The 18716-nt window shown below is 38.3% G+C and overlaps 1 protein-coding gene across 1 annotated transcript in view; it reads left to right on the top strand.

Moving 5' to 3' along the window:
- The window catches only part of COL19A1 (collagen type XIX alpha 1 chain), a 433347-nt gene that overhangs the window by 294659 nt on the left and 119972 nt on the right, over positions 1-18716 (top strand). Inside the window, exon 16 of the mRNA XM_049777641.1 lies at positions 15207-15260. Within this exon, the coding sequence (XP_049633598.1) occupies positions 15207-15260 (54 nt within the window). The remainder of the gene's footprint in view (positions 1-15206; positions 15261-18716) is intronic.

Here is an 18716-nt window from a genome sequence, read left to right as displayed (position 1 = left end):
TGGAAGGACAATCACCCATAACATAATTCTCAGAAGTCCCCTTGCTGATATCTTAACTTTGAAATTTCAGCCAAAGAACATTAAGACAGAATCCATGTACAATTACTTTGTCCCTCAAGTCCCCAGATTGTAACACATTATAATATTTCTTAACAGCACACAAGGCAATCCAAAGCCATAAAACTTACGTAACTCCTTAAACATTACAGGCATAGTATTTTCTTACATTTCCATATACATGCATATTAGCTTAAGTTAACCTCAAATTTTAAGTGAGTTCTTTTTAAGGATTAGAGTCAAAGGAGCACAGTAAAAATGGTGTTAGAGTGGCAATTGTTGTTTGCATAGGCCCACCAAAATATGAGGGACATGGAAAGAAATAACCTTGGCCTAAATATAAAGAGACCCGATCCCTGAAGTTTCCTGGCACAACACCAACTCTAGGCTCCAGGCAAGCTAGATCGTCCAATCCAAGACATTGTCTGTAGTGCCAACACACTTTTATTTTTCACACAGTCTCTGTTTTTGGTATCATGTTGCTGTATTAAAGATCCTGGAATCTGCATATCCTACATTGAAGTCAGGATGTGGAGCGTCCTCTCCTTTCACCTCACAATCAAAGGGCAATGCAGGGAGCCCTGTCCTGTAAGCAGGTCGTTGTTGTTGTTAAGTCTTCTCAGTGTTAAGGGAAGACTCTTTTGAGCAGGTCGATGTCTGAGCAGTGTAGGGTCTTCCGTGGTAGAGGACTGCTTCCAGGTGATGTTATAGACCAGCCTGGATGTTTTGTGGATGGCTTCCCTGGTTCAGGGGAGAATGGAAAATGCCCTTTCTTCTGAGGTCTGTGCCAGGTCGTTATGTCAATGTTCAGGGTGTAAGGTCCCTTTGCACTACAAGATTTGTGTGTTCCAATCTCTATTAGATAGGATCTTATTTGTATGTATAGTATTTTCCCATTTTAATGTGCCTATGCAAATAAGAAGCAATGCCATGTGGTGTTATTGTCGCATATGGGGGCCATAAGAACAATTCCAATTATTCCCATGATATGGTTCAATCATAAGCATTAAACTGGGGGACTCTTTCACCAAAATTCCTTGTTAAACAGCTCAAAAAAAGAAGATATAAAGTGGTTAGAATCGTCACTGTATAAGACAACATTTCGTAAGAATTATAGCTGGACTTCAGAGCATAAAAACCGGCTAACCTTTGCAAAAGCTGGCTCCCTGTGTGTGACACCAGGCGGGGAAAATCCGCGAAAGTACACCGGCCCAGTGGGGCTCAGCTGTGAAAGACTGTGAGTGTGACCTGTCTATGTCTGTCTACTGTCCTCTTGCGTGAAACTCTTGCGAGTGGGGCAAAAAGAGCCTCCAGAAACCTCGCTCGCCCAGACGCCATTTTCAGGGAGGGACTTCAGAGCATAAAAACCGGCTAACCTTTGCAAAAGCTGGCTCCCTGTGTGTGACACCAGGCGGGGAAAATCCGCGAAAGTACACCGACCCAGTGGGGCTCAGCTGTGAAAGACTGTGAGTGTGACCTGTCTATGTCTGTCTACTGTCCTCTTGCGTGAAACTCTTGCGAGTGGGGCAAAAAGAGCCTCCAGAAACCTCGCTCGCCCAGACGCCATTTTCAGGGAGGGACTTCAGAGCATAAAAACCGGCTAACCTTTGCAAAAGCTGGCTCCCTGTGTGTGACACCAGGCGGGGAAAATCCGCGAAAGTACACCGGCCCAGTGGGACTCAGCTGTGAAAGACTGTGAGTGTGACCTGTCTATGTCTGTCTACTGTCCTCTTGCGTGAAACTCTTGCGAGTGGGGCAAAAAGAGGCTCAGAGGAGCACGGCTGCTCCGCTTCGCTACGCGGCCGTGCATTCTTTCTAAGGAAAGAACTCCATTGCAACAAGAAGGAAGAATCACACTAAGAATGGCACTATATCACAGAAGCAAACATTTCTCTCTGGACTGTCTTCTCTGTTGCATGCTCGGGCGTAAGATTTGACACAGTGTGAGGCTTCATCCACGGAGGACTCCCCTCCCTTAGAGGCAAGTCAGCCCATCCAGAAAGGGAGGAGCCAGAGGAGTGTGCTGCCTACATCATATAGACAATGAATACCACCACAACACGTAGAAAAACCCATAATACAAGTGTGACAATGGGGAAACAACGCAGGCCAGCATCAGACATAGAGAATGAAGATGACAATTCTGAGGACCAGATAATGACTGAACAACTAATCAACCTCTCAGATAAGGACTTTAGACTAGCAATATGGAAGGTGCTCAACAGACTCCAAGAAACCATGGATCGAGTTGAACAGAACACTAATAAGAACCAAGAAAATATGAAGGCAGAAATGACAAAACTCCAAACTGAAATAACATGTCAACTAACAGGACTGAAAAAGTCAGTAAACGAAGTGAATGACAAAATGGATAAGCTCTGGGACAGGGTATCAGAAGCTGAGAATAGACTTGGTGCTGTGGAAGATGAGATACATAACAATTCCATACAGCAGGCGAGATTGGACAAAAAACTTAAAGCAAATGAGCAGACAATGGAAAAATTAGTCAAAGAATGGGAACAGACGAAAATAGAAGTCTATGATAAGATCAACAGAAACAACTTAAGAATCATTGGAGTCCCAGAGACCCAGGAAGAAAATTTCCAGGAAGAATCAATGGTCAAGAACATCATTAAAGAGAAACTTCCAGAGCTAAAGAATATATGTGATCAAATCCTGCATGCCCGAAGAGTACCAACCAAAAGAGACCCCAGAAAAACCACCCCAAGACACATCCTAGTCACAATGACAAATCCCACAGATAGAGACAGAATTCTGAAAACAGCAAGATCAAAAGGGGAAATCATGTTCAAGCAAGCTTCCCTGAGATTTACAGCAGACCTGTCACCAGAAACGCTCAATGCCAGAAAGCAGTGGTGGGATATTGTGACAAGAGCTGAATGAATGCTTCACCCAGAATACTATACCCAGCAAAACTCACTTTCCGGTTTGATGGAAGAATACATGGTTTCACAGACAAAAAACAGCTCAGAAACTTCACAGACACAAAACCAGTCTTAAGAGAAAAACTGAAAGACCTAATCTAAGACAAGACTACCCAAAAGACACACCAAATTTTGAAATAAAGATGGCGTTAAATCCCAGGACAATTCTTTCTCTCAACGTCAATGGACTAAATGCACCAGTTAAGAGACACAGAGTGGCTAAATGGATCAAAAAACTCAATCCAACCTTCTGCTGCCTACAAGAAACGCACCTGAATAGTCAGAACAAACATAGACTCAAAATAAAAGGCTGGAAAAAAGTTATCCAAGCAAACAACACCCATAGAAAAGCTGGAGTGGCCATACTAATATCAGATAATGCAAACTTTATACTCAGGAAGGTTGTAAGGGACAAAGACGGACATTTTATATTAATCAAGGGGTACGTAGAGCAGGAAGAATTCACTCTCCTAAACATATATGCACCGAATGAGGGGCCAGCAAAATATTTAATACAACTGTTGACAAATCTGAAAAATAATATCAACAACAACACAATAATTGTGGGGGACCTTAACACGGCTTTGTCAACACTGGACAGATCAACCAGACTGAAACCCAACAAGAATATACTAGACCTGAGGAGAGAAATGGAAGAAAGAGGCCTAGTGGATATATATAGGACACTCCATCCCCAGAAACCTGGATACACATTCTTCTCCAATGTACATGGGACATTCTCCAGGATAGACTACATGCTGGCACATAAAACATACCTCCATAAGATCAAGAGGATAGAAATTTTGCAGACTACCTTCGCTGACCACAAGGCTCTGAAATTATTTGTGAACTCCAAAGGGACTCAGAAGAAACACTTTAACACCTGGAAGTTAAACAGCCTCATGCTCAATAACCAGTGGGTCCGAGATGAAATCAAGGAGGAAATAAAAAGGTTCCTGGAAACAAATGACAATAAAGACACAAACTCTCAGAACTTATGGGACACAGCAAAAGCAGTACTGAGAGGAAAATTTATAGCTTTGCAAGCACACATCAGGAAGGAAGAAAAAGCTTACCTGAGTAGCTTCATGACACAGCTAATAGAACTAGAAAATGCTCAACAAAAGGACCCAAGAATAGGAAGACAGAAGGAAATAACAAAGCTGAGAGCAGAAATCAACGAAGTGGAAACTCAAAAAACAATCCGAAAGATCAACGAAAGCAGAAGTTGGTTCTTTGAAAAAATAAACAAGATTGATAGACCACTGGCAAACCTAACAAAGAAAGAGAGAGAGAGAAACTTGATAACTCGTATCAGGAATGAAAAAGGAGAGATCACTACTGATATGACAGAGATTCAAAGGGTAATCAGAAACTACTTTGAAAAACTCTACGCCACTAAAAATGAGAACCTGGAAGAAATGGATAAATTCTTGGACTCTTATAATCTTCCACGGTTGAAGGAAGAGGATGTAGCATATCTAAACACCCCCATCACCATTGATGAAATTAAAACAGTAATCAAATGTCTGCCGAAAAACAAAAGCCCAGGTCCAGATGGATTCACTAATGAATTCTATCAAACTTTCCAAGAGGAACTACTGCCAATCTTGGCAAGACTCTTTCATGAAATTGAACAAACAGAAACACTTCCAAATAGCTTTTATGAAGCCAACATCACCTTGATACCTAAACCAGACAGAGATGCTACCAAAAAAGAAAATTACAGACCAATATCACTGATGAATGCAGATGCAAAGATCCTCAACAAAATCCTGGCAAATAGGATTCAATGCCTCGTTAAGAAGATCATCCACTACGATCAAGTAGGTTTCATCCCAGGAATGCAAGGCTGGTTTAACATCCGTAAATCTATCAACATAATACACAACATCAATAACAAGAAAAATAAAAACCACATGATCATATCAATAGATGCAGAGAAAGCATTTGATAAGGTCCAACACCCATTCTTGATCAAAACTCTCAGCAAGATGGAATGGAGGGAACCTTTCTCAATATAGTGAAGGCCATCTACCACAAGCCAGTGGCAAATATTATCCTCAATGGAGAAAAACTGAAAGGCCTTCCCTCTAAATTCTGCACAAGACAAGGGCTGTCCTCTCTCACCACTTCCTATTCAACATAGCCACTGAAGTACTAATAGCTATAGCCGATTAGGCAAGAAAAGGATATCAAGGGAATCCAGATAGGAAAGGAAGAAGTCAAGCTCTCACTGTTGCAGATGACATGATACTCTACTTAGAAAACCCTAAAGACTCTATCAAAAATAGCTTCTAGAAACAATAGACTCATATAGGCAAGTGGCAGGCTACAAAATTAACACACAAAAATCAATGGGCCTTTCTATATACCAATAGTAATAAGGATGAAATGGACATTAAGAAAACAACCCCATTCACAATAGTACCACACAAACTCAAATATCTTGGAATCAACTTGACTAAATATGTAAGGACCTATACAAAGAAAACTAAAAACTCTGCTCCTAAGAAATAAGAGAGGACACACGGAAATGGAAACACATACCCTGCTCATGGATTGGCAGGATTAACATCATCAAAATGTTCAATACTCCCCAAGGCATTATACAGATTTAATGCCATCCCTCTAAAGATACCCATGACATTCTTCAAAGAAGTGGATCAGACACTTTTGAAATTCATTTGGAACAATAAACACCCTCGAATAGCTAAATGCAATCATTGGGATAAAGAATATTGGGAGGAATTACTTTTCCCAACTTTAAACTGTACTACAAAGGCAACAATTATCAAAACACATGGTATTGGAATAAGGATAGGTCCTCAGATCAGTGGAAGAGGCTTGAATACTCAGAAAATGTTCCCCAGGACATACAACCACCTAATTTTTGATGAAGTGACAGGAAATCCTAGAATGGAGCAGGGAAAGCCTCTTCAACAAGTGGTGTTGGCACAATTGGATAGCCACTTGCAAAAAATTAAACTTAGGACCCCCAGCTAACATCATGTACAAAGGTAAAATCCAAAATGGATTAAAGACCTCGATATCAGCCCCAAAACCATAAGAATATAGAACAGCACATAGGCAAAACACTACAGGACATTACAGGCATCTTCAAGGAGGAAACTGCACTCTCCAAGCAAGTGAAAGCAGAGATTAACAGATGGGAATATATTAAGCTGAGAAGCTTCTGCACCTCAAAGGAAATAGTGCCCAGGATACAAGAGCCACCCACTGAGTGGGAGAAACTATTCACCCAATACCCATCAGATAAGGGGGCTAATCTCCAAAATATACAAGGCACTGACAGAACTTTACAAGAAAAAAACATCTAACCCCATCAAAAAATGGGGAGAAGAAATGAACAGACACTTTGACAAAGAAGAAATACGCATGGCCAAAAGACACATGAAAAAATGTTCCCACATCACTAATCATCAGGGAGATGCAAATCAAAACAACGATGAGATACCACCTCACACACCCCCAGAGAATGGCACACATCACAAAGAATGAGAATAAACAGTGTTGAGCGGGGATGTGGAGAGAAAGGAACTCTTATCCACTGCTGGTGGGAATGCTGTCTAGGTTCACCTTTATGGAAAGCGATATGGAGATTCCTCCAAAAACTGGAAATCGAGCTCCCATACGATCCAGCTATACCACTCCTAGGAATATACCCTAGGAACACAAAAATACAATACAAAAACCCCCTTCCTTACAACCTATATTCATTTGCAGCTCTATTTACCATAGCAAGACTCTGGAAACAACCAAGATGCCCTTCACAGACGAATGGCTAAAGAAACTGTGGTACATATACACAATGGAATATTATGCAGCTGTCAGGAGAGATGAAGTCAATGAAATTTTCCTATACATGGATGTACATGGAATCTATTATGCTGAGTGAAATAAGTCAGAGAGAGAGAGAAAAAAACGCAGAATGGTCTCACTCATCTATGGGTTTTAAGAAAAATGAAAGTCACCCTTGTAATAATAATTTTCAGACACAAAAGAAAAAAGAGCTGGAAGTTCCAGCTCACCTCAGGAAGCTCACCACAAAGAGTGATGAGTTTAGTTAGAGAAATAACTACATTTTGAACTGTCCTAATATTGAGAATGTATGAGGGAAATATAGAGCCTGTTTAGGGTACAGGCGGGGGTTGGGGGGGGAGGAGGGAGATTTGGGACTTGGGTGATGGGAATGTTGCACTGGTGATGGGTGGTGTTCCTTTTATGACTGAAACCCAAACACAATCATGTATGTAATCAAGGTTTTAAATAAAAAAAATTATGCATTAAAAAAAAAAAGAATTATAGCTGTCAGAGAAGAAACACAAAATATTCTAAAGAAATACGTGTCCATTATATGTATCTTGAAACAGTTTGGGGTTGTCATACACAATGCACAGTTTTGGACTGTGATTAGGATTGTACACTACTAAAGTTAAAAAGAGTAATGTAGGTTAGTGACGTTTGGGAGGGGGTTAGAGAGGTTAAGGAGTAAAAAAGAACTTCGTATGGGTGTGGGAAAGGGCAGAATGCAAAATGAACATTCTGTATATGCAAAAACATAACAAAAGAAAAAGAAATACTTTTAATACATGAAGTATTAACCGCCCCCGCGCCCGGTTCTGTAGTTTTTGGATGCCTAGGGAGGAATTTCTCACCCCCTCCCCCCAGGGCCCGATTAACCAGGCGTGGTCCTGAAGACCCGCCTGGTGTGGGGGGGAATCTTGTTCGCCTGGAGTAAGTGGTCAGCCCAGGGGGCCTATGGCTAGCTGTCCTGCCCAGAGCCCCCAACATACCCAGTCAAACACACCCCAGAAATCCTGGCATGCAGAGTGTTCTGAGCCCAGCCGTGCCTCTGTAGTTTTGGATGCCTAGGGAGGAATTTTCCTACACCCCCTCCCCCCAGGGCCCGATTAACCAGGCGTGGCCCTGAAGACCCACCTGGTGTGGGGGGAATCTTGTTCGCCTGGACTAAGTGGTCAGCCCAGGGGTCCTATGACATAAAGTATTTGTATTACATTTTCCAAAACATTTGCATTTGAGTATTTGAATTGATAAACCTTTTTTGTAGGGGGGGGGTTATAAAATCTTTATTTAAGCGGCCAGAATGGTGGCACAGAGCAGTAAGGTGTCTGCCTTGCTGGCACTAACCTAGGACAGACCGTGGTTTGATCTCCCGTATGGTCCCCCAAGCCAGGATCGATTTCTGAGTACATAGCCAGGAGGAGTAACCCCTGAGTGTCACCTGGTGTGGCCAAAAAAAAAAAAAAAATTTAAGCACCATGATTATAAGCATGTTTGTAGTTGGGTTTTAGTCATAAACAGAATTGATGAAACCTGATACCAAGTTGTTCAACATTTCTTTATAAAATTTTAGACAAATATAATAAAGTAGATTTAAAAAACTGTAGATGTAACATAAGCAATAAACTTTCCCCTGAAACCCTCAAAATTTTTAGGTAACTAGAGATATAAAAGATAAACACTTGCAGGTTTGATCTCCATCATCCCATTTTGTCTCTGAGTTCCACCAGAGTAAGTCCTGAACACTGTTCTATGTGGCCCCAAAACAAAACAAAACAAAACAAAAAGCTCAGAAATATTAGCTTTGAAGTTTGAGAATTTTCATTCATTTGAGGTTCAGAATAACGAAAGACTAGCATTAGGCACTAAGATGAGTAATAAAAATATCTCAAAATAAATTTATTACAATTTTTACCATATCTTTATTTAGTTAATTCCTAAGAACTGGCGGATAGTTTTTCATTTAGAGTGATATTTAACAAATAAAAGAATCTGTGACTAAAGGAAAAAGAAATTGATTTACTAAATGTTTTCTATCTAAGGAGTATTATTGATTTTTTTCTCAGTTAGTATACAACTTTCTATGTTGTAACTCTAGTTTTGAAAATACCAATAAACTCTTTTCTACTTAACTGTAGTTCACTACTGCTTTGTTTTTAATTATTTAGCCAGAATCTTAGATTAATCTAAATCTGTTGGCCCTGTCTTCTGTAAATTTAGAAACAAAAAGACCTCTGCTCTGTTTGCTGCCATTTCAAACTGAAACAAAAACAAACATGCAAGAAATTGACTTTCTTTCAACATTTTTCTTACAAAAGTAACGGCTGCGAATTCAGCAAACATTTGAGAAGAGTGGGAAAGACTATAAATGACATGTTATGGAATAAAATAAAATATGGTATAAAATAAAAATAGAAACTTCTTGCCTTCAAGAAATTTTCACTCCAATGAAGATACATAGATGTACACAATTATATAATGAGTATCAGTATTCTTTATCAAGTTGTGTATAATAAGTTTTGATGGAAATATATTTAAAGGAAAAACCCACTGTGACCCTAGCTCTTTTAATGATTGCTATATGTTGAAATATACTTCATTTAACCATTTCTATAAATGACATTAAGCTTCCTAATGACACACTCATAATACCAACAGGAAAATAATTACCAATCTCTGAGCCTTATATAAGCTATTAGGAAAATAAAAATGTTTCTCAAAAATAGCTCAAATGACTTTCCAATAACATACTTTCTATTTGTTCTCACAGCAAAGCAATTTTTAGCATGATTTGAAAAGTATTATTAGCACAACTTTCTTCACAGAGTTTTTGTGTTGCAAAGGTTGTTACTGAAGTTAATTGAAAAATCACAAGACCAGAGGCAGTCTGTGTAACCTGAAAATATATTCTTGCTAATTCTGAAAAAGAAGCACCTAATAAGAGATTGAAGAGCTACCATGTGTGGATACTAGTGGCAACTGGATGACTCAAGAAGACTTATTTAGTCAGCATTTAGAAAAAAAATAAAGACTCTTTTTTGAGAAAAAGAAAGGAAGGAAAATCATTCAGGAGAAAGAACTAAAGAAGGAGAGTTATTGATAAAGGACCTCAGAGATACGAATTCAGGTGTCCTAAAGCTGGATCAGAAGGCCTTTGCCTGCTTAGCCCAGAAATTATATAGCAAGGGCACATAAGGGAAAACAAAAGACAACAGTAGCGTTGACTGAGTTAAGCAGACTTTAAATTTACTGAAAGATGCAAGTCAGCATGAGTATGGGTAATTTTAAACAAAAATTTCTTCCTATATTTTACACTATAAAAATCTATTGCCAAAAATTAAATCTACTAAGTGGTTGGTAATGTAACAGCTTATCATTTTCATACTGTTTATCTCACGATGCTAGTGGCAGCCATAATATCTCCGTTTTCCACCATTATTAAGATTTTTCAAGGGCCAGTTAGATAGTATAGTGAGTAGCTCATCAACATTTTATTTCTGGTACCCCATATGATACCACATGCCTAAAAGGAGTGATCCCTGTGTGCAAATCCATGAATAAGCCTTGAATTCTACTGGACATCACCCAAAAATCTAAAGGAAAAAATATTTGGGCTAGAAAATCTTTTATAAATGTCTCAAATTATTTTTGAGAGTGTATGCTCCCAAGTTAATGATAGCTTTAATTTACTTTATCACATCACGTAAGTTCTTTGCAGTTAAGAAGCAACATTAGAAATTCTACCCCTAGTAGCTTACAATCTGAATAGGTGTGTTTTCCTGGGGCTCACAAGCATTATAAACTATTCAATAACTGTGTATTCATCAAGTAATGGAGATACCCTTGTCTCCCAACCCAACAAACAGAATAAAGGACCACTACATAAAGATAGACATTATTTGCTGATAATTTTTGTCCGGTCACATTGGGATCACTATCATGGGCAAGATTTGGGGACATTTTTTCCTTTTCATAAATCTTCAACAAAGTGTCCTAGTAGAGTTTCCCAGTAAAACGATGTATTTGGGAACTCAACACCTTAACTATAAAGTTGAGATGCTTTTCAGAGAAAACCTCTCCTCTGCTCCTTACCAAACTCATCAACATATATCCTTGATGAATCCGTGTCAATATAAAACATAGAGACTGTTTCACCTTCTTTTTCTCCTTCGTCTCTCAAACCGATGGCGAGAGCCTCTAGAAGAATTCTGCCTATTCTCGGCGTATTAGACTTTTACCCCAGTTTATCATTTTTCTCCTCTTCAAACAAAACCACATAACTTGAACTAGCTAGTCCTGACCCCCAATTAGAGGGGAAAATAAAGGAGGCATCAGGACCAAACAGGTGTAAGACTACGAAGAAATAGGATAGGTACAGAGGGGACCACATATTCTAGCAGCCCTGGGGGTGAGGGAAGAGGATATGGAAGGTAGGACAAAAACGGAGAAGTAGGGAAGACAAACTGGTGATAGGAATCCCCCCTGATTTTATGTAAATATGTACCTAAAATATTATTCTCAACAATATGTAAGCCACTATGATCAAAATAAAAATTATGTTAAAAAAAAAACATAGAGAAAACCTCTAAAGTTCCCTGAAGTTCTCATAACATCATGTGATGCTCAGGATCTGAATCTGTCACTTAACACAAATCAACTTCTTCCTTAGAATTGAATGATAATTTATGACTGACAACTCTTGCTAACTTTGGAAATGAATGACTTCTTGGATCTTCTCCAGCCGTGCTTTGTACCAGAATAGAAAATAGAAAAATAGCATATTTCTCAGAAAAATGACTTTAAGACTCCAGGATATGTATTGTTTTCCTAACAGTAAATGGTTGCTGTTGGCATTAATATGCAAAGTGTTGCTTTGTGCCATTATTCATATACTGATGAAGGCTCTTGCTTTCTGACAGTTTTAGGACAAGCCACGAGTCATTGCAATTTGAACTGTAATCTAGATTGATGGCCCAAGGCCTTTATTCTGGGGTGTTCTTTCAGCCACTGTAGATTTCTTCAACCGTCTGTGAAAGGGTTGTATACAGTATTGCCCATAGTGCAAGATATTAGCTTTAAACATTTAATATATTAAGACTTATGTATTTGAGACTTATGATACACAAGGTATCCCAGTAACTAAAAGAACACAAAATTTTAAACTCCATTATAAATTCTCATCAGCAAATTAAACAGCAGAACACAAAATATCAAATTGACCCAATTTGGAGCACTACTTTGTGAATATGGCATTTATAGTAAGAACAGAACATATAGAAATGTAAAAGTAAATCTTAGACTTACTAATCTTTTAAATATTTGAATAATACTGTTCAAAAATTTTTATTGACCTGTGACTTTATTCTATGAGCTATACTCTGATTGTAATTTTTAGAGGGAGGAGAGGCATTGAACATTCCCAGTGTTATGATCAAAGCAAGATTAAGATTCAAGATAAAGAAACCAGAGAAATAGTAGAAATTAAGACATTTGCCTTAGGGGCCGGCGAGGGGTGGCGCTACAGGTAAGGTATCTGCCTTGCAAGTGCTAGCCAAGGAAAGTTCGCTACTGTGGTTTGATCCCCCTGCGTCCCATATGGTCCCCCCAAGCCAGGGGCAATTTCTGAGCGCTTAGCCAGGAGTAACCCCTGAGCATCAAATGGGTGTGGCCTGAAAAACCAAAAAAAAAAAAAAAGACATTTGCCCTGCATGAGGTTATGTCTGGTTCAGTCTCCAGCACCATATATAGTTACCAACCACTGCTAGTAATAATCCCTGACTACTATGTATGCTCTGAGCACCACCTTATATGACTCAAACATACTACCTAAAACATTCTAGATCATAAATAGATGCATTATGTGATATGGACTATAGCTGCTCTCTCTTTGCAGTCTATAAAATATTGAGCCAAATTTTACCTCAAGTTTTAATTATTTATCACCATTTCAAGTCATCACCATTTCTTAGTCATATGCTAGGCAACCATTAAAAGACTAAACAAAATTCTCAACCAAATATTTAATAATGTATCAGCATCTCATATCATCACTACTTTTTTTTTCCCCGCCCCATCATCACTACTTTCTATTGTTTTTACCCACATGATACCTATTCTGTGTCATGTAACCCTACCATTCCTGTTTATTTTTCCTCAGTGTCTTTTAACGCCTTTTGGGGCACTCCCATGCCTTGTATCTATAGACAACTTTCTCTCCCAGCTTCTGCAAACTTAAGGTGCAATTTTAGTTCCCTTGAGAATTTGAGAAAAATTACTTGGGGTATTTAGGCATAATTTTTCTATTATATGTTAATTAAATGTATTTAAAGAGATGAAACTCATGGTGAACAGAAGGGTTTCTCTCTGTTCTCTAGTAAGATTGTCTCTGAGCACATAGTATTTATTTCCTCCCCTCCTGAACCAAGCCCTCTTCTGAATAAGAATTTTTAAGTACACATTTTGACAAATTTTATTTTTCATTTCTGTATGGTGAGTTGAATATAGAAGTGTGATTTCCTAGCATCCTGTAGGCACAGTCAATGTGATAAAAAATATGCATTGCTGTAAGATGTGTTTTAGTATGACTCAGTTTTTAAGTTATTAGTAGGCTGGACAAAATGAGAACTGAATGACTAACTTGACTTTTAAAATACTAGTCAATTGTGTAGCTTATGCCAGATAAAATTTCTAGTACTTTTTTGCTTTGCCTTTGATTTGGTTATAGTAATAGGATATGTCTCATGCTATCAGTGTAGTAATTGAATAATTAATTCATAAAGTGCCCAGCACTCAAGAAATAGTATATAAATGGTTTTACTATTATTTGACTCCTTTGTTCTAATTTTGAGGGACTGTATTATGGATTTTAGGCTATATTTGGTAACCTTCTTTATTAAGACTCACTTTAAAGATGCATACATGTATTAAGAGATATTTGTTCACTCATCACTATTTTTTTAATCTAGTTGGTCTTATTGTCAGCATACATCCACCATTTATCAAATATTTATGTACTCCTGAGCTATCTATTGATATTACTAGATTATACTGTCTTAAATTCATGCTTGTGCCATTCTTGACTACTGAGTTTTAAGAATTAGTCAGTACCTTGTAACTCCATGGCTAGTTATTTTGTTAAACAACACCCCTACTCACTACCCCCTTATTATTCTATCTAACTCCTATAATATTTATAAAAAGCTAGTTGATGGAGAAAGAACATGACATTTTCCATGAGAAAATTTTCTGACACTAGCTCTGTTTTTATTTCAGCAAGGTAACAGTATCATTTATCTTTCCAATTACAAGCCTACTATTTTCTCAAGCATTGTACCAATGTGCTTCCACACATTTATCACCCATTTCTGTGTCTTCTATATTTAGTGCTACAGTGCAAAGGTTTCAAATTAAAATATATCTCTAATCATAAATGGTCATTAAAAACGTTTGTCTTAAATGTTCGCCAACATTAATTTTTTTAGTGAATCTCAGGTTTACTTATTTCAATAAATACTGCTAGCAATTATGTTTTAAATTTTTTTTTACTTTATAGCTTTCAACCTTTACAATGCAATCTTTCTATTGCAGTAATGTTTACTTTTCTTGGTCATATTTATTCTGTCTTAAAATGTAAAGAACTTTGTATTTATATATTCTTTCCTCCTAAATTTTAAGATATGGATGAAATAAGCAATCTCTTTTCTGAGATAGCAGAATCTGGATTTGCCTGAACTATTTCATTTAAAATGAAGTTAAAGTCTGTGTTTTCGTATGGTCCTCTCCCCAGAATGTAATCTCTGAAATATTCAGAAATCCTCTCTTTCTCTTTTCCTGGAAGTTTAAGTGACAGAAAATATCTTTACTTCTTTCCCCTTCGCCCAGTACTAGTTTTTACTGAATTGAAAACTACAAGTATTTAAATGGTTTAAGACTAAGCAGACCTCTTTTTCTGACCCAAATATCACATTTCACCCAGCTTATTCTAAAGAGAAAAGCTATTTTAAAAAATGAGTTCTTGTATATTTTCTAGGAGACATATTTTTATAACCCAATAGTATTATCTAGCATAAATTGAAGCTATTCACTTCCCTGGAGAATTTTTATGGGCATAATTCTCTTAGCAAAGAATATGCTTACATCTGACCTTCAGTAAAATGTTATTCATTTTCTCTTAGGACCTCTCTTTATTTTCATGCAGGAATAAACTTAGAAATACCTTTAAAAACCTAACAAATTAGGGTTTATATAATTATTAATTAGAATATTTAACTAAACAGAGACTCCCTTTTCCTAGAGTAACATTTCAAGTGTGCTTAGTTGTCTTATTTAAATATGCATATTTTGTTAATGTTTGCATTTAATCTTTGGTTTCTAATACAGGGACCTCCTGGCATACAAGGAACACAACAGACTCTGGGTGGATATTATAACAAGGTATGACATCTTTTACATATCACATATAAACAAATTTTATATAAGAGCATTTTTGGAAAATAAATAATTTCAGGTTTTACTCCTAGCTCCGGGCTATAAAGTTATTACTGCCAGTGCTCCAAGGATCAGGTGACAGGGTTAAACCAAAGCCTCCTGCATCCCAAGAGCAGTACTCAACGAACTATCTCTCTGGTTCTTTCCTAACACTTTTAAATAAGTTTGTTTGGCTAAAACACTGCCAACACAATCATCTGAGTGGCAAAAGAAAGACAGTCTTATTCCCAATTCTTCAAGAAAGCTCATCAGAATTGGCAAGTAATATTGGTAATCATGTAAGACTCAGAGACCTGTGTGATAGCATTGACTGACTATTAAATATTAATTATAAAGTCCTGGTGAAGCCTGATGGATGGAGAGGTCTTTCTCAGTCCAACCTGGTGCCTGCAGTCTCTTTGGCCTTGTGGGTCTGTAGTTATCAGGGGAACGGCAAGGAAATGACCCACAGTAGTTAGATGAAGTTCAGGAGCTTTATTAAGGCCCTAACCACCATGTGCATATCTCACATGGCTTCTAAGCTAACCAGCTTCTCTGCATCCAAGCTGTCTCTCTTCTCTTCCTGCTGCATCTCTCTGCTCCTTTTTCTCCACTCTCCCTCTGAGGCAACCCCATTGTTACCAACCACAGACCCCTCCCATCTGGCTAAGATAGACAGGAAGTTGAGGGAGAGGTTACAATAACTATTTGTGATCACTTTGTGGGAAGCATTCTACTCATTTCCTGGAATCCCATAACCATAACCTCACTGATACCCTGTGACAAACTGGAAACATTCTCCTTTATCTTTTTCTCTTATGTCCTCCGTTTCCCTCCCTATAAATTCCTCTAATTTATGTCATTCATTTCTGTCTAGAAATTCCAGAGATACTCTGTACCAGGATAAACATTGAAGTTAAAAGGTGCTCAGAAAAAGTTGCAAGATAAAAAAATGTTTAAATCACAATTCTTTTATGCCATTAAACTTAATGTGCATGTCTAGATAATCTATAGTTTATACTTTAAAATTCAAAAAGTTCATGTTTCCTAAGTAATCCTATATAAATGTTCTGATTTGCCTAGATTTTTCAAGGTAGTATTATATTAGAAAGTATGTTTGCAAGATAAATATTTTTTTGCTTTTGGGCCTCATTCATTGGTGCTAAGAGGTTACTCCTGGTCTGAGCTCAGAAATTACTCCTTGTAGGTTCAGGAGGATGGATATATTGTATCCTGGAGATTGATCTCAGGTTGGCCACATGCAAGGCAAATGCCCTACCCTCACTGCAGTTCCATATTTTTTTCCTGTATGTGTGCTTCTGAGAATTAAATGCAGAACCATACATATTCATGGCCTTACTATTGAGCTATACTTCCAACCGTATTCTGACTTCTTAGTAAACATTTTCTGAATACAGTATATTACAACTGCCTCTGCTCCTGCCCTTTACTGGGAGAGAATTCCGGCCAGCAGCTTTTTCTCAACCGGGACAGAAGGCAGAAAGCAACTATAAATAATTCGCGAGTGTTAAGCTCTTTTGTGAACACCTAAAAAATTAAGCTGCAGAAGTTAGTAGAACGCTCAAGGTGTGTTCCAGTCAAGAGGTTTATTGAAGGGAGAAGCAGGGTTTTTATGCCCTGCTTCTGTGGGAGGAGTAGTAACATAGGATTGAAACATAAGCCAATCAGATTTGTACAAGTACAACAATTTTAACCAATGGGAGCATAAACACATTTTGATGGCGGGAAGGATAAAGAGGAACCTGGCAGGATGGGGGAGGGGAAGCAAATCCTTAAACAAATAGCTAATTGATATTTACGCAAATACAATTTTTGTTTAGCCTATTTTCCATTTAAATCTTTCTTTTGTGCAAGCAATAAGGATCATAATTTAAACTTTACAAAAACATATCAATAACTACATGCTTGAGAGCAGTTACAAAAACAGGTTCCATGGAAAGGTTAAGGAATCAGGTTAAGCCAGATTCTGTGTGCTGGGCTAAATTTATTTGCAGAGTTTCCAGTTGGCTCGGGGCTAAGCAAACTTTATGGCTTGAATCAGGCGGTGGAAAATTCATTCAGAGTTCCTTTGATATGTGGGATGCTCGGTCTCCCACATCTCCCCCTGTTTAGTATACAATATGGAAGGGACAGACGTGCCTTGGTGGACTGGCCACACTGGGTGAAGAGGTGTGGGGCTTCCAGTCACCGCATCTGCTACCCTTCAGTCAGTCGTTTCCAAAGCTTGGCAAGGCGCGAGCGCACAGATTGAGGTCTATGCGCCAGCTCCTCAATAACTTCAAACTTAAGTGGCGGAGAGTTGGCAGAAGGGGAGATGTCAGGCGTCAGCTGGTCTTCTGAGGTGCATAGTTGTTGGTACAGAACTTTTGAGTCCTTTCTGGTTGCTTCATCCACTTGATTCTTTACGAAGGTGGTGAGTTTGCGAAAAGCCCAAGGACCAAAGGAAACTAGCAACATGAAGCCAATGAAGGGTCCCAAAAAGGCTGGGAGCACTGTTATTATCCATGGAGAGGTAGAAAACCAATTTTTGTACCAGCTCTCACTCTGCTCTATATCTTTTTGTCTATTTACTAAATCATCCTCTATACGTTGAATGCTATCTCTAACTAAACCTGTTTCATCCTTAAAAACACAACATTCTTCTTTAAGGGCTACACAGACCCCCCTTTCTTCAAAAAAAGGAAACCAAATTAAACCACGGTGGTTTTGCTGCACTATCTTTGCTAGGGATTTAACAGTGTGCTCTAAGTATTGTAAACTTAGTTTAAGTTTGTAAACATTTTTAACAACAGTTATACTTAAGGCATTAACAGATTTTAGAGTATGAATTAATGAATAAATTATTGTGCCAGCACCAATAATACCCCGGCCCATTAATAAGGCAAGGGTAAGAGCAGTAACTGGTTTCCTCCTGCGGCAGGAGAGAGACACAGAGTTATTTTTAAGGGGTAATAAATTAGTTTCAGGTCTAACAGTCAATTTAGGCATTAAAACAACCAAAACACAGTAGTTCTTGGACTGAAAAAACAAATGTGAAACAATGTGGGGAGATAAACCAGTAGAACAGGCAAGAAACGTTAAATTGGGGGCAATCATGAACTGAAAGGAGAAATCAACGACAAGAATTTGATTACAATTTTAGGGGGAATCATATTGGGTACCAAAAGGCAAAGTTCAAGTCTCACCACCTGTGCCAAGGTGATGCCGAAGTGAGGCTTGGGGCTGGATCGCAGAGTGAAGGGGTCAGAGATAGGCAGGGGGTCGCCAAAGCAGAAGGGCGGTTGAGATGAATAGCAGATAGGCAGGGTCAGTGATGGTGGAGGTGTTGACCATCTGCAGGATGAGGTTCGAGGTGGAAACTGGACCAACAGGTTTGATGGTTAATCTAGGCATTAACAAAGC

Source organism: Suncus etruscus, chromosome 7, assembly GCF_024139225.1.
Source record: "Suncus etruscus isolate mSunEtr1 chromosome 7, mSunEtr1.pri.cur, whole genome shotgun sequence".
In the NCBI taxonomy this organism is placed as follows: Eukaryota; Metazoa; Chordata; class Mammalia; order Eulipotyphla; family Soricidae; genus Suncus; species Suncus etruscus.
This window is presented reverse-complemented; position numbering and strand designations above follow the sequence as displayed.